This window comes from Mauremys reevesii, linkage group 3, assembly GCF_016161935.1.
Source record: "Mauremys reevesii isolate NIE-2019 linkage group 3, ASM1616193v1, whole genome shotgun sequence".
Taxonomy (NCBI): Eukaryota; Metazoa; Chordata; order Testudines; family Geoemydidae; genus Mauremys; species Mauremys reevesii.
This window is the reverse complement of record NC_052625.1, coordinates 76693340-76718973: the sequence shown is the minus strand read 5'-3', so window position 1 is coordinate 76718973 and position 25634 is coordinate 76693340. Positions and strand designations below refer to the sequence as shown.

The following is a 25634-nucleotide window of genomic DNA, read 5'->3' as shown; positions in this document are numbered from 1 at the left end:
GATTTTAACTGTGGCTTTCAGAAAACCCACTCTGATTTTTAAAATTGCTGAAGCAAAATCTGGCTATGATGGTTAGGTAGGCATTTTGGGTTGCAGTTTAAACAGCCATAAGATTCCTATTTTGATGATTTAGTTGGCTTCCTCATTCCTTGTTTTTATGAAGCATTTAAGCCTTTCCTTCAGAAACCTTGTCAATGTAAAAATAATTGAAATCTCTTCCGGTCTGCAGAGTGACACACTGACACTGCTTTTCAATTGGAAGGTGCTTTCTTTAGGGAAAGAAGAGTTTACCCAATCGGAATGTTTTCCCAAGATCTTGTGTATCTTTTTATATCATCCAAGAGTAGACTTTGTTTCGTGGTTTCTCTAACAGAATATGATCTTTAATTCTTTTATATGTAATGCACAGGACTGTGATGAAGACTGGTCTGGAATCTGTTAAAATGGCATTGAGAGCATTTTTGGATAATGCTGCAGAAGATCTGGAGATGACAATGGAAAATCTTAAGCAAGGCCAGTTTACACACACGAGAAATCAACCAAAGGGGGTGACACAAATAATTAACTACACCACAGTGGCTCTCCTGCCAGTGCTCTCTTCATTATTTGAACATATTGGACAGCATCAATTTGGAGAAGATATAATATGTAGGTATTATTTAGAAATGCCAAGCAGCTAATGATCTTTATTGTTTTATACTGAGGGTTATTACAGTTTGGGTTCTAACATATGGGGACAAACCCTGACAATTTTCACTGATTTAAATGAGAATTTGTCTTAAGCTTAGAATAAGGTCTGCAGGTTTTATCCCATTGTTTAAAAATATGGGAGGGAGTGTGCTTTTGTGGTTAGAAGATAGCATTAGAAATCTGGATTATATTTCTGGTTTTGCCATAGACTTGCTATGTGATCTTGCATAAATCACATAATCTCACTCTGCATAAATGTATCAATCTGTAATATGGGAATAATAATATTTATAACACAGGCGTTTCTCAAACTTAATTTTATATAGAACTTTGAAGTTCTCTCATGAAAGCTGTTGTAATGCAACCTCATTCATTCAAACTTTCAAGCAAGGTTATGCCACCTGACTTTAGCCACGAACATGGCCTTGTTTCAATTGATGGGATGTTCAAATGGGTGCATGAGGCAGAGCAAGAGGAACTGCTGAAGACAACTGCAAGGGGCTGATGTGGGGAGGTACTTCTGAAGCTCCATTTCTGTGGAGTGCAGGAGCACAGTTGATGCAGAGCCTAAATTTTGTAAATCACCTAATTTCGGTGGGACTAAAGCTGTTCTCTTGCAGTTCCTCTTACAGTCCACAAAGCAGAGTTTCAATCTTGTGCTGTTTAGAAGCCCCACAGGAATTCTAATAGCCAACTCCCCCTCTATTGTGGGCAGCAATTCTTCTTCCTCAAAGCTGGCCAGCTCAGAAATGGAGAATTGTTAAAAGAGGAGTCCACCCATGGAGGATCTAGAAAAAGAGACTGAAACTCAGCCATCTGCATTTTCTGTGTCTGAGAAAATATAAAATAGCTAGGTGGAAAATGGTTTTCTGATATTTATAATTTGACTGGGTGATGCTATACTATAATTTTTATTTCTTTATCAATTATGGTTGAAGACATTTAATTTCAGTGTCTAAAAACATAATCCAAAAGTAAAAAGCTGTGGGACTATATGCCATCTGTAGAAGATCAGGTATACACCTTCTACTACTTTTTGTTTTCTGATCCAGATAGAATTTCATCATTAGCCTCTGATAGTTTATTACTTACACGATTTTAATCACCTATTCTATGTGATTGTTATTCAGTTATTATAAACCCACTAATAGTATGAATTGTTGGTTAATTTGAACTGTGCTTACCTATTTTACGCAATACACAAGAGCACCACTTCTCTTCACATTGTGTTTTAGGAATAATAGCCTTTTCGCTGCAGTGTCATTCCAGTTTGTGTATTTTTTTCCCTCAGTTGGACAGTTACTTCTTAGCGCTGGGCAGTTTTATCTGTTGTTGTTAATAAATATTGAAAAAGTGTTTTATTCAGATATGACCATTATTGGCTTTAGAAGAGACTCTCTGGAAAAGCTCTTCAGTGGGAAGAGTTAACTAGAGTGTCAGCCCAGTCAATCAAAAATATCTGCCTCTCCCTCATGCAGTGTGAGAGATTGAAAAACCATCACTACTGAATTTATGGTCCCATCCCCCTACCAGAATGAAAAACATTTGGGTGAATGAGACAAATTTTCTCAATCACATTATTTATACTAGTGTAATGGCCATCACCTTGGCTGACAGTGGGTATTGAACAGAAGACCTGCAGAGCTGAAAGTAGCTTGAACTAAAAAGCCAGTCTGTAGCTGGGATGGTAACAATCTCAGATTGTCTGTAGACCGGACACAGTGGGGGGTATGTAGCACAGAGACTACTGAGTTATGTACTTCCTCTGGACAGAATGTGCTCGTCCTGAGTGTCGGAGGCCCACATCTGCTCAACGCCTGGATGAGCTCCCACTTGTGTGATGTACACACCATCTTGAACTGGGGACCCCAGAGCTAAAAGCATGAATCTCTACAGCTTGAGCTAAAAAAAAAAAAACCTCAGGCCCTTTAGCAGGCAGTTGTAACTAGAGCTGGTTGGAAAATGTCCAGTGAAACAGAGTTTTTTCAGAAACTGCTGGTTCATTGAACCTGAAATGTGAATGTGAACGTGAATCGGGTTGAGTGAACTGTAGTCGAATCACAGTCAAAGTTCTGACTGCCAGGCAGCTGGGGAGCCCTAGTTTCCAGGGTCTTTGGCTATGGGGTAGTAGCACCATGCCAGTGTTTCCAGGCCCCCTGCCATAGAGTTGGGAGCCTGAAAGCAGGGCCGGCTCCAGGCACCAGCTCAGCAAGCAGATGCTTGGGGTGGCCAAGGAGGAGGGGCGGCACGTCAAGCTCTTTGGTGGCAATTCGGCGGCAGGTCCCTCGGTCCCTCTCGGAGGGAAGGACCTGCTGCCAAATTGCTGTCGAAGAAGAAAGTGGCACAGTGAAGCTGCCGCCGATCACGATTGTGGCTTTTTTTTTTCCCCGCCGCTTAGGGCAGCAAAAACCCTGGAGCCGGCCCTGCCTGAAAGCCCTGAACTGGGGGCTCTCAGGGCTTCCAAACTCCCTGCCATGGAACTGGGAGCCTGGCAAAACTGGCTCTGCAGTAGAGAGCATGGAAGCCCTGAGAACTTGGACTGTAGCTGGGCCTCTCAGGGCTTCTAGGTTCCCTGCTGCAGAGCTGGGAGCGTGGAGGTCCTGGGATGTTCTTCCAATGTCCAGGGCTCCAGAGCAACCTGAAGCCTGCTGAACCAGCTTCCCTTAGAGTCAGGCAGCCTATGGAGCCAGCTGACCCAGGATTTTGGAAGCCCTGTGGTCCCTGGCCCAGGGCTCTCTGCAGGGCAGGCTGTGCCAGAGCCACAAACTCTGGGGCCCCCAGCTGCTGCTGACTGAAATTTAGCTTCTTTGTCCATTTCACTACTCTTGCCCGTCTGTGGAGTATATTTTGTTTCAGAAATACCATATGTTAGTGTTTCCAAAACAATTTTGGGGGGAATTTCTCATTCATGGGAAATTTCAAAAAAACATAACCCCAATCTCTCAATGCTATTTGCTGAAAAAATAGCATAGGGGAATTGAAAAAAAGAATGTGGAAAACTGAGAAAAAGTTGTAATGTAATCACTTTTTAGGGGGGAAGGGAGCCATATCATCAATTTTTTCTCCCCAATTTGATCAATTCAGTTTTTTACAACTGCACATGGAAAAACAATGTTGTTCTTTACACTAGAATTCATAATGTGATGATTGTGATTCCTAAAACAAGCAATGAAGAGAAAAATTGTTGGGGGGATCAGATGATCATTTTGTTTTGGTTCCCTTGCCTGACTAATGAATACATCATTTAGATGCTATTTACCTGTAGCTTTGTCTAAAAATGAGATAATATCATTAAATATAATTTACAAAAGTAAAAATCTGTTCAGCAAGAGTATTTTCCCACTGTTGTATATTTTACAAAGCATAATGCATTCTTAAATTGGTTAGTTCCCTGATTATATTTTCCTTTTACTCATTTAACACTTTATATAATTGCTGTGGGAATTCCCTGCTTTTAAAGTACTGCTAGCAATTGGAAAAGATTCAGTATACCGTATTGCATGGATTATTTAATAAATTAAATCTCAGCTTCTATAACTATGCATTATCCTAACAAAGATGGTTTGCTATTTTTCACAGAAATATAGAGCCATGCTAATGGTACATTAAATATGATATTGTTCTCAGTATATGCTTTCTATTGAATTAAGTGGAAATTTTTCATAAAAAGCTATTTCAGCATCTGGCCATCAGACTACTTTTTGTATTTACACAGTGATTTCTATAGATGATGTTTGGTAGCTTGTACTCATTAGTATGCAGGTTGTCAAGTCAAATATAATTAGATTGTCTCTATATTTTAAGCCCACTATGTACTACTAAAATGGAATGCAGTAAAACCTTTTTCTCCTACTTCTCTGCCCCTTTCCCGTAGTGGAAGATGTTCAGGTCTCTTGTTACAGAATATTGGCCAGCTTGTACTCTCTAGGAACCAGCAAGAGTATCTATGTGGAGCGGTAAGATGAAAAAGCATGTACATAATTGTAATCTTCATGTATACACTTAGTTGTATACGTAGCCATCATGTGCATTCTTTATTAGAATGTGGTTTTTCAAGGTGGAAGTTTTAATAAAGCACAAAAAGGAGTGTGGGGAGAAGTTGGAGGGAAGGGGAGGGCAAAAAACAAGTACCCCTTAATAGAAAAGGGAGTTATGGTAATAACTATACTGGATTTATTATAATTTTTAAAACATTTGCATGTAACTGTATAAAAAGATAGTCTTCAATTAGAACTGAAAAGGTTCTTAGTCTAAAATATATTTCTTACTTCCATTGGGACTGCAGGATCTGACTTTTTTGTATAATACAAGCAGTATTATTTGCAAGGGGAACTTAGACAATTTGAGTTCCAGAAGCGGAAATTGCAAATTTTCATTACAATTAGTTTTATAATTGTTGCTTGTAGATTGATTAACTGTACTATATTTTATGGTTATCCCTCATTTATTTTTGTTCATGACTGATATTAAAAACTTGGTGTTTTCACATTTTGTAAATAAAATGTTATATATTCATTTTACAATTTCATTCTAATGGGTAAGAAATCCAGTCAGAATTACTGAATTTTGTCATTCATGATTCTATTAACAAATCAAATGAAAAAATCATAATGCATCAAAAATGTACTTTTTGCATTTGTACTTCAAGTAGAGGTGGATCTGAGCTATAAAATTCAAGACTGAATCTTGAATCCAGTCTGGATGGACTCATTCTCAAAAAATCACTGTTGAAAATAATCAGTGATTCTACAGAATCAGTCAAATAGGCCATAAAGCACGACAGAGAGAGAACTTTATTCATAACCCTTTGTACTTATATCACACTTTCATCAAAACACTAATTAAACCTTACAACACTCTGCAACATCCCAGTAGGCTTAATTATCTACAGTCTGCAGAGGGGGAAACTGACAAATAGGGGAGATCAAGTGACCTGCTCAAGGTCACAGCAAAGCAGTAGCAGACCCAGAATAGCACTGAGGAGTGTAACAACCACTTCCTTGCCAGGGTGTCTGTTCTCTACCCCCTTCCATTAATTTTCATACCTTGTGTACGGTTAGGGTTGCCAACTTTCTTATCACACAAAACTGAATGCCTCGCCCCTGCCCCACCCTCTCTCAGACCCCACCCAGGCCCCGTCCCCATTCACTCCATCATTCTTCCCTCCATTGCTCGCTCTCCCACACCCTCACTCACTTTCACTGGACTGGGGCAAGGGTCTGGGAGGGTGTGTGCGCTCCGGCTGGGGGGGTGCTTTGGGGTGGGGCGGGGGATGAGGGGTTTGGGGTCTAGGAGGGAGCTCAGTGCTGGGACAGGGGTTGGGGTGTGGGAGGCAGTGCAGGGTGCAGGCTCCAGGAGGGAGTTTGAGTGCAGGAGGGGGCTCAGGGCTGGGGTAGGGGATTAGGTGCAGGCTCTAGGAGGGAGTTAGGGTACAGGAGGGGGTTCTGACTTAGGGCAGCTCCTGGTCAGCAGCGCAGTAGGATTAAGGCAGGCTTCCTGTGGCTCCCGGAAGCGGATGGCATGTCTGCAGGGCAGCTCGGCACAGTGAATGCTGCTTACACCCACAAGTGCCACCCCTGCAGCTCCTATTGGTCGTAGTTCCTGGCCAATGGGATCTGAGGAGCCAGCACTCGGGGTGGTGGCAGTGCACAAAGCTTCCCTGATTACCTGTGTGTCTAGGGGCCGCAGGGACATGTTGGCCACTTCTGGGAGCCGCGTGGAGCCAGTGCAGGCAGGGAGCCTGCCTTAGTCCCCCTGCACCACCAACTGGAATTTTAAAAGATAGGTAAGTGGTGCTGACCAGAGCCTCCAGGGTCCCTTTTCGACCAGACATTCCAGTCGAAAACTGGACGCCTGGCAACCAGTTTTGGAGTCAGAATGTAAGGTTGCAACAAGTCAATATAAGTTACATTGTTTCAGCTATCAAAATTAAGGGATTCTGTACTATGTAAACTTGTTTCTTTTACAAATCACTGCATCCTGGTAAAAGGGCTCCAATTTGCATGATGACAGATGTTATTTCTCAGTAGCCCTTAGTCTGGAAAACCTTATATTCTATCAAAGAGTCATTATTAGCTAATAAGAGTGGAAGGATGTGTAACTCTAGAGAGTATCAGAGGGGTAGCCATGTTAATCTGGATCTGTAAAAGCAGCAAAGAATCCTGTGGCACCTTATAAGGTGCCACAGGATTCTTTGCTGCTTTAACTCTAGAGAGAGATGCATAATCACTGTACTCCAAATGGCTACTGCCTTCAGAACTGCTATCTATCTATAACGCTGTGCTCACAACAAACATGGCCCCTTCCGCCTTTGACATCACCCCCACTTGTCACCCCATCTAATCATGAATAGAATTAAATTTAAAAATAATTACTCTCCAATGCGGAATAAAAATATATGCAATTTCAAGTGAATGCTCTCCAAGTGGCATATATTTTACATATTGGTCTTATATGAAATTATATATTGACTCTCACAAGAGCTATTGTGAAAGTGAAGTGGCCTCTTTCATCTATTAAAGTCCACAAACATCAATGCATATAGAAAGCGGATAGCATGCTATCTTATAGATGTATGTGAAACATGTTCTTTTCGCGTGGACATTATGTACGTCAGGGAGGAAATCAGGAGGGGAAATAGCTATGAGAGATATGATGGCGTCAGAAGCTGAAGTTCCTGTGTTTATTGTGGGTATTATGAATTGGGAATTCAATGGCATTCTGTTACAGCAGAAACTCCAGGTTTCTCCTTTCTCCTGGGTCAGAAAGGAAGGCAGGATTTTGACCAAACTGCAGAATTTCTGTGACTTCTAGGAATCTCCTCAAGTTCTCTAGTTTGATTCTTACTTTCTCACGCATGTTTTAGTCCAAAAGAAATTAAAAATGGCTTGTTCATCTCTTGATACTATCTTTATTTAAAGCTGTCCACAAGGTTTTCAGAATGGTACAACACCTGATAGTCATTTTGACAATCACGTACTACAATAAAATTGACTTGACTGTGGGATCTAATATCTCCTCTATATAGGAAAATTGGTAACCACAAATATTTTTTTTATTTAAACAATATCATTTTTTCTACAACAACATACTCCCTACATGTTTTTATGTCAACTCTTTTGGTTTTAAGATATTCTGTGGGACCAGGATTTCTTTGCCTCCTTGAGATGGGAGTAATTTCTTTTCTGTGACAATTTTTTTTTCTGTGTGACAAGCCACACCGGTGGGCCTTGGGGTTCCAAAGTTGAGGGGAGACATGTCTCAGATAGCATAGACTGACACATTTTCTTCTATATCAGAAGGAATCAGACTGGGTGGTTATAATTTACAGGGGTGGGAATACAGCAAAAGTTTTAGCATAATAAAAACTTGAGAGTATATCTGAATAATTCAGTGATAACAATATCCCGTCTATATCAGACTTTGGCTTTTGGGCAAGCCCAGGAGATGATTATTACTTATCTCACAAAAAGGAGAAATGCCCTCCAGTTATCATTTAGATATAATGGTGGTAACATTTGGCCTCTTGATCCATCAGCTTATTCGGTAGCATTCTCTCAGTAGGAGACACAGTTTAGTCAGTATTATTGGAAATTGAGAGGAAAATAATAGGATTACTATCGTTATTGTTATTATACTAGTGCTGTGTTTTCCTTGTATGCTCCTTGGTAGCTCTCGGCAAATATAAGTAGGCCCAGCTTTGACATTTTATATATAACATTTTATTTGTGTAATGGCAGAAGGTTAATGTCCTCAGATATCTGTTAAATGTATTTTTCTGTTACTGTGTTTGTAGTTATAATCATGTAGCAGATTCTCTCTTTGCGAACATTATAGTTTGTAATAAAAGGAAGGATGGTACTGAACTAGCTCTGCGTATATTCAATCAGAAAAAAATGTGTGTGTATATATATAACGATGAGCATTTGTGAATTCACAGGCAGCGCTCAGCCTTAGGAGAATGTTTGGCTGCTTTTGCTGGTGCCTTCCCTGTGGCCTTTTTGGAAACTCATCTGAACAAACATAATACCTACTCTATCTACAACACCAAGTCTGCAAGAGACAGAGCAGGTACATCCAGAACCTCACAGGCAGGCATTTTAACATCTGGATTTCACACACAATTGTGGTTGTCTTATTCACTGCATTTTTACATACATTTTCTATTACAACAATCCTCCCTTTCATTTACTGATCTGTTGTATTCATTTGCTAGAATGGTAGGTTAAATCTTGCAAAACTCAATGTTTTTCATTCCTTTTTGAGCTGCCCAATATTGCATATGGAGATATTCTTATTATTTTGGAATTAACTTGCTAAACTAGTCCCACCTCATTCTGATCATGTTGATACATTGCAAAATGGAATAAATTTGTAATATCAGAAGCTATTTGTATTGTATATAAATAAGTGCTTTTATATAAGATTTTATATGTCGTACACGGGTAGAGATTTTAATACTGCCTACTATCATAAATAAAATAGCATATCTTAATGAACAGTTTTAGTTCCTCATCTCTCATTTTCAGCCTCAACTCTTTCTGGGACTTATCTGTATCTTTAATTGGGGCTAAATATTTTGATACATTGTATGCCCTTAACAAGTAAATACTTAGGATAGCATGACATAAATTGCTTGCTGTGGTGTACTGTGTATTTTAAGTGTAGGAAATACCACAGCAAAGGCAAATACAAATAAGTAAACATTTGTTCATGTAGATGCCCCTTCAGAGGGCTATTTAATAAAAACATAGTTGGGGAATAAATGCTGTGCCTCATGCTATTCCCTATTGGAAATATTTTAGAGGTTCTACTGATTAACTTGTATTATTTTAAACTACTATGGGTGAAATTAAAAACTCAACAGCTACCTATAGAATATAATTTTATTTTGGTATGTCTCACTTTAAATTTAATGCATACCACAAATACACCTCTACCCCAATATAACGCGACCTGATATAACATGAATTCGGATATAACGTGGTAAAGCAGCGCTCCGGGGGGGGGGGGGGGAAGGGGAGGGGCTGCGCGCTCCAGCGGATCAAAGCAAGTTCGATATAATGCGGTTTCACCTATAATGCGGTAAGATTTTTTGGCTCCCGAGGACAGCGTTATATCGAGGTAGAGGTGTATTGAAAAAATGAAAAACACTATGCTATAGTATACAACAATTACTTAATGGCATCTTATGTATAACTTCACCCACTCAATTTTAAAAGAAGAGCAACTAATTCATTCTTCTATAGAGCTACAGTAGTCTGTCTGGCAAATGTCATTGTCTATATTAATAAGTAATATGTTCTGGTAATTGTAGTACATCCACCGTAGCCTATACTGTCTCTTGTGGAAAGAAATATCCTTTTATTAATAGTAATAATAATAATTTGAATTTACTTTTATTGAGGATTTCAAAATGCTTTCCAAACTTCAATTAAGCAAGCATTAATGCAGCTCTGTGAACAAATATGTATGATGTATTCAGTGTTAAAATGAGACGTAGCCTGATTTTGAAAAACAGCCCAGAGTATAGGCAGATACAAACAATTTGGCTCCAACTTCAGTACTGGCACTAATCTTACTACACAAGTTGACACTTCCATTGGAGCTGATGTATAACTCTCTACTCAGTTCCATAAAAGCATTCATTCTTTGTGTCTAAAGCTTTATCAGCCAGATGGACATCTTGTGAAAGAGAAAATAAAAGTAGAATGAAAAAACATTTGGATATAAATATTTTATGTGTGTTTTCTCTTTGTGATACATTTTTTTTTTTATTTTCTAGCCCTTAATTTGCCAATCAGTGTAGAAGAGGTTTGTCCAAAAATTCCTTCCCTGGAGAAGTTAATGGAAGAAATAGTGGAATTGGCAGAGTCTGGTATTCGTTACACACAAATGCCACATATAATGGAAGTGATACTGCCTATGCTGTGTAGCTACATGTCACACTGGTGGGAACATGGGCCAGAAAACAATCCTGACAAGGCTGAAATGTGCTGCACAGCCTTGACCTCAGAGCACATGAACACTCTGTTGGGTAACATACTGAAAATCATCTATAACAACCTAGGTATTGATGAGGGAGCCTGGATGAAGAGATTAGCAGGTAAGATTTGAAGATGAATAATTTGGGTCTGATTCTTTTCTCACTTACATCAGTTCACATTGACTTCAGTGGATTTACTCTATATTTACCCCACTTGAAGTTGGAAGAGAATCAAGCCCATATTTTACAGTCTCTTTGAATAATACAAAGTCTAATTAAATGAAACAATAAGACAGCAGTTCTTTGAAAGAGAGATGATATATTTTAAAATAATTGGTATATATCGTATTGAACTTCATAATAAATTTCCCTCCTTCAAAAGCATGGCCATCCCTGCATTGTAATATGCCATTTACTGAACTGAAAGAATTATATTTGTGCCACCAATTTATCTATATGTACAGAAGGCAGTTGTGTGCTATTCCAAAATCTGGGTTTTGAAGTGTTGTCATTAGGCTTTATGATTAACACCCTGTCACCATTCCACAGGGTCTGTCCAATGCCCTAGTTTCTAACTAGTCCCTTGGGAGTGTGATCCCTTTAGTGTGCTTGGGGCCCAAGGATCCACAACTGAGCCATCAGGCACCAACAAACCCTGTCTGTCTCTATGGTTCCTTGCAGTGAGTCCAGCCAAAGCCAGACTCCTGCGGAAGGCTTGTGCTGTGTCCCTTCAGGGTGCAGTGCTCGTAGTGATTATTTGCAGCGACTCCAGGCAGCCTTTTCCAAACAAGGCAACAATTTATTTGTCACCTGATGTACAGAGTCTGAAAGTCCTTAGGTTAGGGTAGAGAAGCAAAGGTTAAGAGTGCTGCATGGCCAACGTTAGGCCAGGGCTCCCTTGAGCCATGCTACCATCAAAGCTATCTAGGTTCTCTCTCTGTCTCGGTTCCTAGTCCCAGGTGTGTGTGTTCTTGTGTTTCTCCAAAGGCCAACTCTTAACCCAGCCATCTGACTCCTTTCTGCTTTGTTCTACAGCTGTAGCCTTTGCTCTGCTTCTCCATGAAGAGATATTGGGGGGAATCTCCTTCTTCTTGGCTGTTGGTTGCTAGATGTGAATGTCCTGGCCATTGGGGTTCCCACTGTCTTTCTGGATCCTCCACTGATACGGGTTGGTTCCAGCCAATCCTTTAATGACCCATTCATACCACCCCAAACAGTTACATGACTCAACCCTCATATCCTCTGCTTTGCCCCATGGGCAGCTTTTTACACTCCATGCATAGGAATGCAAAGCACAGGGAAACTGAGGCCCTCATAGGAATCATAAAAAATATCAGAATTTCCACTTCAGCATACACTCCTTTGAGATGGATGGCAGTTCATAGCTCACTTTTAGGTGGTTTTTTTTTTTTTTAGGAAAGACGATACTACATTGGGTCTTATTGAAAATCACAAAGGTGAAAGGCTGAAAACACAGTTGATTTGTTGATTTGTCACCTTGTAAAACTTTATCATCTTCCTGGAAAAGTCACTTCTGTCCCCTGATTCAATTTCACATGACTTTTCAATGCTTATTGTCTTTCTGTTGTTTTTGATGCTTACGTTTTTGGTAACATACAGGTCTGGACCCCCATTTTGATAGTCACTGTAAAATAATATAGGCAAACATGTTCCCTGTTGCAAATTACTTACAATCTACGAAATGTATTGTAGGTGTTTGTTATCTAAACAAACACTGGCTAAATACTTCCTTAAGGATTACCCTTTGGATGAGTGGATTTGCAGAAAACTCGCCCTAGATATTTTAAGTGGCTGAGTGATGGGTGCTTCTCGACATTTTCAGAGGCTCATTTAGTCCAGGTGAGATCCCAAAAGTTCAAATGTGTATTCATAACATATCCAGGCTTGTGCAAATGCAAAATGGGTCTGGCAATTACTAGCGCAAGCTCCCAAATGAGATTTCCAGTACTTCCTCCTTTCAGCCAAGCCAAACAATACTGTGCGAAAGAAGAGCTAAGAGCTCAGGAACGATTGATCCCCCACATACATCACTGCACAACATTTACATACTTTATGAAACTTTTTAATTTTCTTAAGGCAAAGTACTGGAGTAGATATAAGACAAGTTTCATGGTCTTAAGTGTTTAGCATGGTATTAGCTAATTTGAATCCCTGTTTTCACACTAACAAAATGAACTTGTGGCCCCACTGAAGTCAGTGCAGAGCTCCCATTGACTTTAAATGGGACCAGGATTTCACCCTTGTTCTTTAAAATAAAATACAGGAGAGAAAAGGTAAAGGTTTTGGATTACACTTTGTGGTCAGGTGTTTATTATAGTATTGATTTGCCTTAAATAGTGTTTTCCCAGCCTATCATAAGCAAAGTGAAGCCCCAGCTTTTAAAGACCCACTTCCTGCCACTGATGGATAAGTTGAAGAAAAAAGCAGCAACGGTTGTATCAGATGAAGACCATCTAAGAGCAGAAGGCAGAGGTGACATGTCTGAGGCTGAACTGCTTATCCTAGATGAGTTCACCATTTTGGCACGGGACCTCTATGCCTTCTACCCTTTGTTGATTAGATTTGTGGACTATAACAGGTATGTGGAAAAAAACAAATTAGTGAATCCTTTCAAAACCTAGTTATGTTTCTTGATACTTCATTTTGTGTTTTGATTATGTTCTACACTGAATTTACATAACTTTTCTTCACACAATTAATTTTAAAGTGACATTAACAGTACCTTATTGCAGACTTACTGCAATTTTAGGAAAGGGATTTGGAGAAAAATCACAATAAATAATTTCCTGTTGCATTTTACCTATTATTATGGGGAAACTGTATTCAGATGTTGAAGTGGGGCATCAAAAGGCCACTTTAACATAAATTAAAACACATGCACGTTGTTCTACTTTTTTCCTGGTGATATCATGTTAAAAATTTATTTCAAAGCAAAATGTTACAATTGCATTATCTAAGCCAGAAAGGATCATCGCTAAGTTTTTTTTCCTTGTTGTTATCTAATTTTAGGGCAAAATGGCTGAAAGAACCCAACCCGGAAGCAGAGGAGCTGTTCCGCATGGTGGCTGAGGTATTCGTTTACTGGTCAAAATCCCATGTAAGTAAATTCTTACAATTTTTATTTTACATTGGTTTTCTTGGCAGATGGGTCAGTTAGTTAACTAAAAGCAATGTCCATCCTTTGAGAAGGAGGTGCAAGTGTGCATTGCCCCCTGCCCAGGCAGATTTCCATTTTCTTTAACAGTATTCTGATTGCTTTAACCATATGACACAACAACGATAGATATACAGTGCAATACAACATAGCTCTACTGATGCATCAGCCAAACAGTAAATCAGGTACATTGGATCATACAGGTGGGTGCATCGTTCAAGCAAAACTGGTGGGGACCATCATGGGATAATTTGTAATAATCCTAAAATGTGTGGGGAAGCCGATTCTGATTGCCTTACTTGAGGTTTCCTTTTGCAATGTTCCAAGATAGACTCAAACACAGTTTATCCTCCTTGCTTATAAATCACCATTGACACTTTTTTTCTGGCTATGAGGATGGATCATACTTTCTCTGTTCAGGCCGGCATTATTTTCTCCCCATTAATCAGATAAAAGTGCTTCATCATGAGGAGTTTGCCATCCTCTTTTTTTTGTAAGATGCTAAACATGTCATCCCTTGTAGCCAGTCTCTTCCACTTGAGAGCTGCGAGGCCTACGAGTAGTCCTAATTTGGGTCTCCGGTTTGCTACCAGTAATGATCTTTGAACGGTTGCATGAGAAAACGTACATAATGATGGAGAGGGGTCTATAGACAAGGAGGTGTGTATGGCTGTTAATTTCCTGCCACTCCTGAAGTTCTGTGGAGTTGAAGAAATACAGTGATGTCTTGTAGTTCTATGACCATATGTATTTATTCATGAGAACTCGTATTTCTTTCATAAGGCTCCTGTACAGATGGTCATTACTGAGTTTTTGCCACCAGCCTTATATTTCCCACTGCACTCCCTTCTTTGTCTGAATATGTAGCTAATCAATTAGTTTAAATTGATGTAACTCACCACAGAATTGTAAAATCTACCCACCACAGCTGGATATCCGGCCTCCTTCAATCTATAGGCATGGTTATGATACAACGTATATAATAGAAGAGTCCTCAGCGAGACTGGCAGACTTGAAATCTAGAAGTTCTTTGAAGAGAATGTGTAACTTTACTTCCACTGAATTAACGCTGCATTGCAGATTTCTGTTTCTTTAACAGAATTCACAGGAAAGCATTTCACTTACTTTGCCATTTTGGTAACTGCTCTGCATGAGAAGGTGTCTCACTGAAGCCAATGGGAGTTCAGTGCACAGAGCAAACAGACAAATAGCTCAGCATGTTTTAAATCAGGGTTATGCTCTGTAAAAGAAGTCCTGGGATTCCATGTTTGCCTCTTGGGGTATGTCTGCACTGCAGCTAGACACCCGCGGCTGGCCTGTGCCAGCTGAGTTGGGCTTGCAAGGCTCAGGCTGCGAGGCTGTTTAATTGCTGTGTAGGTGTCTGGGCTCAGGCAGGAGCTTGGGCTCCTCTAGGACCCTGTAAGGTGGGAGGGTTCCAGAGCTCAGGCTGCAGCTTGAGCTGGAACATCTACGCTGCAGTTAAACAGCCCTGCAGCCCAAGCCATGTGAACCCGAGTCAGCCGGCACAGGCCAGTCATGGTGTCTAACTGCAGTATAGACATACTCTTGGTGACTTCTAGCTGAGATTCACTAATTTGCAAGTTAGGAAATTTCCTCTTAATGCCATTCCTGCAAAACTCATCCTGGGATCTCAACCTGGGTTATTTCTGGCTTGTACACCAGCACCAGCAACAAAGATTGTGCATTAAGAATTAAGCTATGAACTTCACTGATATGTGCTTTAGAATAGAATGCAGTTCACGATGTGTTCAAGAGTAAAAAGCAGTAAAATTACTAAAAGAAAACTGCCAATAAAATAAGATGAGACTGAACACTCACAGGGAATAGGCAAGTGAAGAAGTGTCATCTTTACATAGTTGCATTTCCCACTATAACCACAGCTCTGCAAGTCTGAGTGATAGTATTGTAGCATTTCTGTACTTTAACTAACATTATCTATGAACCCCACCAGGCACAGCCTAAATACCTGTTCAACAATTAGGCGCTGAGTCAGCAAAACATATAAGTATGTTAATAACTTTAAACATGCCAGTTAAAAGGGATTGCTCACATGCTTAAACTTACACACATATTTAAGTGCTTTGCTGGATCAGTATTTTAAATAGTGGTACTCTAGTGATGCTCACTATAGAAAAACCTAAGATAGACAGAATTACCAGAATGATAACATCTAGGCAATTATTTTTTATTTAATTGTGATGCTATTTGCATTTTATGCCATTCCACTATGTAAATGTGAGGCAACAATCCTTTATCTAATATAATTCATATTTGAAATGGAAACTGGATAAGTTTACGCTTTATTGTAATCTGTCAGAGTTTTCAAATGTAAAGACTTTTGATTGAGTTTAGAAAGTTTATTTGCCTGCAGGTAAGCAGTGGAGTATAGCAAAGTCATTGCCATCAGTAATTGATTTTATGCCTTGGAGGTTTGCATCAAAGTTTAGCTAGGTTAGCTTGTTATTTTATTATGTGGAAAATCATTTAAGGTGTGCAAACTGAAGAGCATATTTTGTAAAATCTTTTTATTTTCGACTACAATATTTGATGTAAAATGAACAAAAATAGCTAAGGTAAAATATATAGAAGTTTTGTTGTAGTATTTTATAGTGCTTAATCAAGGCTACATGATTTTTCTCAATATGAACACTTTCTAATATGTGAATTCAGTACATGTGTAATTACTAGAATTGGTTGGGAAATTTTCGATGAAAACATTTTTTGTTGGAAAATGCTAATTTGTAAAAACGGAAACTTTTCACAAAGATGTGTGTTCTGAATCAGGAACAGAAGGGACTTGAACCTGGGTGTGTCATATTTCAGGGTTGTGCCATAATCACTGGGCAATTAAATATTCCTATCTTTCTTGCTCTGTTTTTCCAAAGGGTCTTGGTGTTGTCCTGATGTAGAACAAAAGCAATTGTTGAAACCTGAAAAGTTTCCACAAAATACTCCTGTTTTCCAGCCAGCCCTAGTAATAACATTGTATTTTTATATCTATCTACAATGTTCCTATCTATATAGTTCAAATCTGTCATATCATTAGAGCTTAGAGAATAAAGAGAACAATTTTGTGAATATTCACACATACTTTAAAATGAATTTACTTTGGCTGTGCTTGCATCCATTTTTGTGCTCACTTCCTTTGAATGTTTGAGTGATCAAGTTTCACTCTCATGAATGCTCACGGAGTGAATTTGGAAGCTTACATACTCTAGCATTCATACTAATGTGTGAGATTGCCTCCCTGTTGTACAAAATAGTATCCAGTGTTCCAAATATCCCTCACTAGAGCCATGGCACAGAGTTAATTACATAATTTAGATAAAGATCTGAGGGCAACCTACACAGCTTGGACTATGTATACACATGCATTTATTTAGTGACATAGAATTACAGTTCAGGAAACACAATGACTTTGTGTGAATGTCACAAGACAAAATTAAATTTAATTTCTGCTCTCGGGTTATATATTTTACAGTAATCAGACTTTTCTGGCAGGATGTTTGGAGCCAAATTTAGTGTTGGCAAGAGTAGAAAGTGTTTAGTTTTCCAAAACTCCTTAATCCTGTTTAGATGATGCCTCTCTATCAACTGATACCTCTACAGGAGATTAAAACACAAAGCGGCTTCCTTAGACCTTCTTCCAAATTATAAAAATTATGCTAGTTCAGCCAGAGGACAGAAGTAAAACCATGTGGTTTATGTCAGGGGTTCTCAACCTTTTTCTTGCTGAGGCCCCCCTTGACATGCTATAAAAATTCCAGGGCCCAGTGGGGGTGGGGGTGCCCTGAGGGCAGGGGCCTTGGGTATAGGTGTAGTTTGACTTCTGTTTTGGGAGGGCAGGAGCCAGTGGGGCTTGAGCCACTTCCGCGTGGTGCGGTCCAGGCTGGGAGCACCACCTCCATCCCCTGACTCACCTCAAAAGGCCACCTGGCCTTTCTGGGTTGGGGGGAGAGACAACCAAAAATTATAACTCAAAGTTGGGGGGCTTAGCTCTGACAGTTTGAAAACAGCTTAGGGTGCAGGAATGGGGTAGCTAGGGGCTGTGTGCAGGCATGGGGGTAACACACGGTGCAGGGACGGGGTACCTAGTATGCACATCGGGTAGCTGTGGGCTAAGTTCCCTGTAAGCTGTGTGGTCACACAGCAGCCTATTTAGCACCGCATAGGCGCTTAGGGAACCCACCTGGGGACCTGCTGGGGAGGGACGCCCCTCCCCTGACCCCGACTCCTACAGCCTGGAGCGGCCCAGACCCAGCCGCAGCTGGATCGGGCCCAGGCGCAGCCCAGCCAGCCCTCCCCTGGCCCAGACCTGCTGGGTCCTATCCTGCAGCCCCAACCCTCTGCCCCAGCCCTGAGCCTCCTCCCACAAGAACCCCTCAGCCCCACCCCCACCGCATGAATTTTGTTATGTGCACCAATATGAAGGTGATGTGTGTCACATCACCTCCATATTGGTGTACACAACAAAATTCATTCTGCACAAGGGTGGGGAAAATTAGAGGGAACTCTGGCTGTGGATGCAGAGAGGAGGTAGCTAGGTGCTGTGTGTGGGCAGGGGGGTAGTTCAGGGAGCAGGGAGGGGAGTAGCTAGGGGCTGCGTGCAGGGACGTCTCCCCTCTGGTCTCCGTTCCTGGAGGGTTCTGCCAGCCACAGAGCCGGGTCTCCCCCCGAGGTGGCTCTTACCAGCTGCCTTTGCAGGAGCAAAGGGGGCTGAGAGCTGAGGAGCAGCTTCAACCCGGAGCACCAGCAGGAGAAAAGGGGATGTTGCAGTTGCCTGCTCCATGGCACCAGGCAGAGCAGCAGCTGTTCCGCACTGCCTGGCTCCGGCTTCCCACCTCTGACAAGGCCAGGGAGCAGGGAGAGGAGATTGGGGGGAGGGGAGGTGTGGAGCTGCCCCCGGGACTGCCGTGCTCTTGTGCTGCAGTTTGGGGGAGGGCAATGCCCTCCATGTTCCCAATTCTGCCCATGGGCTCAGGGCTTATGCCCCACAGGGAGTACCAGGGCTCGGGGATTCAGCCCCACGTCTCCCGGCTTCAGCCCTGCGTGGGTCGCCAGGAATCAGACTCTGGGTTTCAGCTGCAGGGCCCTGCAGCCTCCTTGAAAGGGCTCGCGGATCCTGGTTGAGAACTGCTGGTTTATGTGATTCATCACAATTAACAGCTGGAATTTCAAATATCCACAGTGGGCTGTTGTTAACAATGAAAAGTGCATTTAAAAAAACCACCACCACCAAAAAACAGAATTTGTCAGTTCAAGAAGCTGGTAATGGCAGTCTTATTGCATATGTGAAAAGGGGCAAATTCAAGTTCAGTGAGTCATGTTATTGAAATATCATGCTCAGATGTAAATGTTAATGTCATGTTGGAAATTATATTCCCTTAGGTGTTAGAGAAAAGTATTGAAATTAAAGCTCACTTCAGGTATAAAAATGCTCACTTCATTTATACAAATTAATTATATTGCACAGATTCTTCTGCACAACAATAGTTTCTGAAGAGCTTTCTAAACACTGTGGCTAAAATTTCGACCGTATTTTTTGACATCATTAGTTCCTAGTAGTTCTTTGCCTTCCTCCTCTTTTCCGTAGTAGATTTTCAAATCTGCACCAGACTCTTCTGAGAATAAAAATACATCTTTCATTTAAAAGAGGATGTCTGTTTGTAGATCCACTTTATGTTCAGAGTAGATAAAAATCTGAGATTTGTGCAATGTAAATAATGCCAGAATTTAACACATTCTCAAGAATCCATTAAAAACGTAGATACTGTAACTTTGTGGACTCTATAGAGTTCCAGTGAACCCATATTTATTATTTAAGACTTGTATGGACAGATTTCTCACATGTAATAAGTGCTTTTAACTGAAATCTCCTGTGTAACATTTCAGAATTTCAAAAGGGAAGAGCAGAATTTTGTGGTACAGAATGAAATCAACAACATGTCTTTCCTTATTACTGACACCAAATCCAAGATGTCTAAGGTACAATAAGCTGCAAAGTTTAAATGTTGTTATCTCATCTTGCTTTCTCTCCTCTTAGTGTTTTAGTTTTGTAGTTTGTAATGGCAAGTCACCGCAGTTATAACCCCTTAAAGTCAATGTTCCTGTGAACTTTCAGGGTCCTGCCATTTATGATGGTCCCTCCAGTAGTGCTGAAGATGCACTGTGCTGCTGCTACTTGCTTTGGCTAGAGTGGATGGAAATATCAGGTGTGCTTAAAGGCCATGTGATTATATCAACACTGGCTGCACATACCATCTTCTTTCCTGGTGTTGGACCTGATCCTTAATTGTTTTGCACTCCAACATCCTATGGAAGTCCACAGGAGTTTTGGGTAGGCAAACAGTGCAGGATCTGGCCACTGGTGCATGATGGAATGCAATTGTGCCTACTACAGTGGTCAAAGTGTGTGTGTGTGTGTGTGTGTATGTCTTCCATTTCTAGAGTTATTCCCCACTATAATTACAGGGAATATCTGTAGTTACTAGGATGAAGGTAAGAGAGAGCAAGCATTTCAGCTGGCTACAGCTTGGAGTAGCCAGACTCGGTGTGGGGAGGGGAGAGAGGGAGATTTAAAAAGATGGTATAATGCCTCCTTACCTTCCCCAGCCTTTGAGACTTATGCTGAGCAGAACTCAGCGAGACTCTTCATCCCTAGCATAAAGGACAAATCCCTCATCCTTAAAGGCATAAGCAAATCACTAACTAGGGGGATCAGGAAAATCAGCTCATGGTGCAGGAGATAGAGATTTTTCTGGGGCCAGTCCGATGCTGTGGAATGAACTCCCACAAACATCCCAGCTTTCTGGTCCAAGTGCAAGGTCCTCAATAACAAACATGTACAACACAGTAGACATTAAATATTAAAAAAACAAACAAAAAAAAAACACGTGAACACTCTTCCCCATCCAATAAAACCTCACATAATTTTCCCCTGGGAGAGAAAATATGGGGAAGACAGAAAGCATCGCATATAACAACTGCTAGTCACATCACTTAATGCACTTCTGCAAGGTGCTGAGATACAACAGTGAGGAGGGCTGCATCAGAACCTGAACAGAGAATAGAAAAAACATTTTTAACTTAACTTTTCATTTAATTTTCCCTTTCCTCCCTGTAGTTTGTTACATATTTATCATTGCCTTGGATTCTAGCATTTTTTGTTCAAGCATCTAATATTTGCCAATGTCAGAAACAGGACACCAGAGTAGATGGACCGCTAGTACAATCCAATATGGCAATTTGTATGGTCCTGTGTTCCTATGTCTTTTAGTGATCCTCCTTCATCTTTTCTCCTCACTTAATCAGATAAAATGTCCAAATACCCTGACTTCTCTGGAGAAATGCTGATAGTGTGCCCTCTATCACCTCTACATGACAGCATGTGCATCTACTTGCTTGGGTCAGTCAGATCTCCTTGGACACACAGTCAATATATTTTAAAACCTAGTTCCTGTTTCCAGGATATTTTACATACTTTGTCCTCTTGTCTCCCATTCTCAGTATGTGTTAATGCCCCTTAATTAGTAAGGTAGAAATATTAGACTGTTATTGTCTAATTGTTAAACATAACTCTACAGTTTTATCCTGTATTTTACAGTTTTTGTTTTATAACAGAAAAACTTAATGTATGTGAACAAGTTTTCCCAGAAATTGTGTCAATTTCAGATCTCAGTCGTACCCATGCCATCCCATTGACTACATTGTGGACAGACATGTAAATGTGAACGGGTTCTCTCAGTTACAGCAGAGTTAAATTGCTATGGAAGTGTCAGAAGTTTCTAAATGTACCAGTATACTCTGAGTACATAAAACTGGATGCCCAGCTTTTCATCTGTCAACCCTGATTTAGACAAGGCATTATTATGATGAAACAGTATATTTTATTCTCCATTTCCTTTTTAGTCACTTCAATAAGTGTCACTTCAAAGGGTTCTTTTTGAAAAAGCTGCATATCAACTAGTAAACATTGAATTTAATTAATCAAGTTGTATTTTTCACATATATATAGTCAAACATTTCATACAATCGCTTATTTTTTCACCCATTAGCTTATTTTTTCATGTATCCCTTTATGTGTGTTTGTCTTCAAACAGGAGAAAACTATTGAATGTGGTCTTTTGAAATGCACGTGATTCTTTGAAATTCCAGACAGCTAAACAATCCAGCTTCTATGACCTACTAATTGCACATGTCCTTGCTGTTTCCTACATGGCAAAATCTCATCAAACAAAAACCAATCACAACTCCACTTTTTGATTTATAATTAAAATAATACTCAACATTTATATAACACTTTACATACTTGAAGCATGAAATGAATGTTAATGAATTCATTTTGAAAACACCTCCTTGCTGAGGAAGGCCACATTCTGGTCTCCTTTACACTGATGTAAACCGAAGTAAGTCCTTTGAGACAGCATGTAAACTGGTGGCAGAACTGGCACTGGAATGTCTGATTCTCAATACTGTGTTCAGTCCAGAAGACAATGCTGTGTTTTATGAAGAAATGTGCTTATGATTTTTAGTGTTCAGTTCAGAAAATTCTGCTGCAGCTACTTCAAATTTTTCCATGGTTCCATCCGACACTTTTTTTTTCCATGGTTCATCTGACACTTTTGTTTACTGTCACCATTTTTTCAGCCAGAACTCAGTGGGGTTCTAAACTAAGGTGATTCCCCTACAAAAGGTAGTGATATTTAAAAAAACAGCAACGAAAACAGAGAAGGCAGGACTCAGAGACTGGAACTTGGAAATGTCACATGTTTGCAAAGGGGAAAGACATAAAAGGACTATTTACAAGTATGTCTCTTGAAGAACAGCGTCCAGTCACATATAGGAAGGGAAATAAGTGTGTGGGATCAAGTCAAAAGACAGTTGTTCTAGAAAGTATTCATATTTATGAAGTATTTGTGTGAAACACAAGGCAGTGTGGCATAGTGAGCAATACCTTCAGATGAGGATGGAGCTGGATAGGTGGTAATGAAATTATCAGAACTTGGCAACAGTAGAAAAATGTAAATTAAAATGTCATTGCAGGCATAAATATTTAATAATAATAGAGTATTTGTTCGTTATGTGCTCTAGGCAGCTGTTTCTGATCAGGAGAGAAAGAAAATGAAGCGAAAAGGGGACCGGTATTCTGTACAAACATCTCTCATTGTAGCAGCACTGAAGAGATTACTACCTATTGGTCTAAATATTTGTGCACCCGGAGACCAAGAGTTAATTGCACTGGCCAAGAACAGATTCAGCATGGTAGGTCCTCGTCATGCTTCCCCCCCAGCCCCCACCTCGATCTGGGGCAGTGGAAAAGTGACATTACGCTATTCCTCTAACAGAGTCCTGTGAGATTTCCCTGCTTTTCCTTGCTTTAATCCCCTCTACCCTCAGGGCCTGACCGCAATGCCCATTGAGTCTTTTGATTGACCACAGTGGGGTTTGGATCAGCCGCTAGTGATCATGCTTAAAAGGATTAGATGGAACTCAATTTAGAGAACTATCAAAGCATTCCAGAATTGATCGGTAAGAAATGTGAGACAGTCTCAAACTCTTTTCTTAGGGCTGAGTGTTCTGTCTTTGCAACCCTGCAGACAAAAGAGTAAGAAATTATGACTAAAATTAAATGCAAAGCATTAAAACCTGTTCTGTCTTTAACATATTTTTTATTATTTTAATGTTGATTTGTGGACATAATTGTAAGGATTACAGTGACAACTGAGTAGTGTACAGTACAGTCTTATGTAAAAAACTACCATGGATGAACACCATGGTTATTTATTTACACCGCTTAATTTTATTATGATTTGCTGAAAAAAAATGTTTTTTGGATATTTTGCTTTTTTAAGTGTATTTTTCTAGGTTAGGGTTAGGGTTATTTCTTGTGTTTGATTTTTTTTTTCCATGAAAAATTGCCAGTAATAGATATTAACAAACTTTGGTTAGTTAGAAATACAGATAGAAACTATAAATGTACTAATATAACCGGTTCCCCAATACAGTACTACTTTCACCACTCCCAGGCCACTGCCAGTTGGTTACATAGTTTTATATTCGCCTGGAGGTTTCACTGTCATACAGATGGTACTTCTGGAAATGATTCCACAGTCATGTAGCTTGTTTAGCAGTATGATCACAGTTTATGTCATTCAGACAGCTATGCTGTTTAAAAATGACAGGTTTTTAATGAGGGGAAGGGAACTCAAGTCTGAGAAGACCCTCCTTCTCTGTTTAGTGGTGAGTGGGCAACAAAGAGTTCCTTGTGTTACCATTCATTACACTGATTTGGGCAAAAGTTTCCAGACTGTATTTATGATGATGATTTTAATGCAAATTATTGTTCAACGGGCTGAATGACTATGGGTAGATATAAATGTAGCTGCAGATATAAATGATGGCATCTAGACCTACTCCCAGAGAGCTAGAATGTTGTCAGCTATGCCCCAGATACCTGAGAGGTAGGCCCGGGAGCCTTACCTCAATTTTCAGTTGCCCTTGGTGCACGGTCCAGACACAAGCCTGGTCTTTCCACTCCTAGTGTGTAAGAATTAAGAGGAGAGGGTACCAATGTGGACAGGGGTGCTAGACACTCCAAAGAGAGTCGTGACAAGGAGGGTCCAATGCCTCTCCTTCCTCCACACTGACAAGAACAGCTGGGTCTGTGCAGATGCAAAGAAAACATACGCCTGTGAAAGTGTGTATGTAGGGGCCACCTTATGCGCTTGCTTTCCAAATTCTTGCAGTTATTGTACCAGTCTCCAACACAATATGTTCAGGAGCTGCAGCTTGTATGCAGCTCCCTTTAAGTCACTGCCTACATTAGAGAAGGGTGAAAGTCATAATCTTTGCACATCATCAAAAGTGACATTACACTATTCCTCTAACAGAGTCCTGTGAGATTTCCCTGCTTTTCCTTGCTTTAATCCCCTCTACTCTCAGGGCCTGACCCCAATGCCCATTGAGTCTTTTGACCGCAGTGGGGTTTGGATCAGGCCTTAGTGATCATGCTTAAAAGGATTAGATGGAACTCAATTTAGAGAGCTATCAAAGCATTCCAGAATTGATAGTACTATAAAAATAATACTTTGCATTTATACAGTGCTTTTCATCTGAGGATATCAAAGTACTTGATATGAATAATACTTAACCCTCACCACCTGCCCGCTGGATAGGCAGATATTGTTATTGTACAATTTGTTAAACTGAGGTACATAGCAGCTGTTAGCTTCCTAGGTCAGCACAGTTGGGAATAGAATCCTGGAGTTCTGACCCCTATCTTAATCCCCAGAGAGTTCTCCTTAACATGATATGCATAGCCTAGAACGTCCATGTTTGATACAAGTAATTGCTTTATTTAAAAACAACGAGGAGTCCTTGTGGCATCTTAGAGACTAACACATTTATTTGGGCATAAGCTTTCGTGGGGTAGAGCCCACTTCATCAGATGCATGAAGTGAAAAATACAGGAGCAGGTATAAATACATGAAAGGGTGGGGGTTGCTTTACCAAGTGTGAGGTCAGTCTAACAAGATAAATCAATTAACAGCAGGATACCAAGGGAAGAAAAATAACTTTTGAAGTCGTCAGAGAGTGGCCCAATACAGACAGTTGACAAGAAGGTGTGAGTAACAGTAGGGAGAAATTAGTATTGGGGAAATTAAGTTTAGGTTTTGTAATGACCCAACCACTCCCAGTCTTTATTCAGGCCTAATCTGTTGGTATCTGGTGACAGTGCCCCCCATAAGGCTTTATGGAATATGC

At 40.3% G+C, this 25634-nt stretch overlaps 1 protein-coding gene across 1 annotated transcript in view; it reads left to right on the top strand.

Annotated features, from left to right (window-relative positions):
* RYR2 (ryanodine receptor 2) overlaps nucleotides 1–25634 on the top strand; it is a 697632-nt gene that overhangs the window by 535409 nt on the left and 136589 nt on the right. The window contains exons 65-72 of the mRNA XM_039529228.1: nucleotides 410–648; nucleotides 4565–4646; nucleotides 8630–8760; nucleotides 10475–10795; nucleotides 13034–13274; nucleotides 13706–13793; nucleotides 19764–19856; nucleotides 22962–23132. Coding sequence (XP_039385162.1) covers nucleotides 410–648; nucleotides 4565–4646; nucleotides 8630–8760; nucleotides 10475–10795; nucleotides 13034–13274; nucleotides 13706–13793; nucleotides 19764–19856; nucleotides 22962–23132 — 1366 coding nt within the window. The remainder of the gene's footprint in view (nucleotides 1–409; nucleotides 649–4564; nucleotides 4647–8629; nucleotides 8761–10474; nucleotides 10796–13033; nucleotides 13275–13705; nucleotides 13794–19763; nucleotides 19857–22961; nucleotides 23133–25634) is intronic.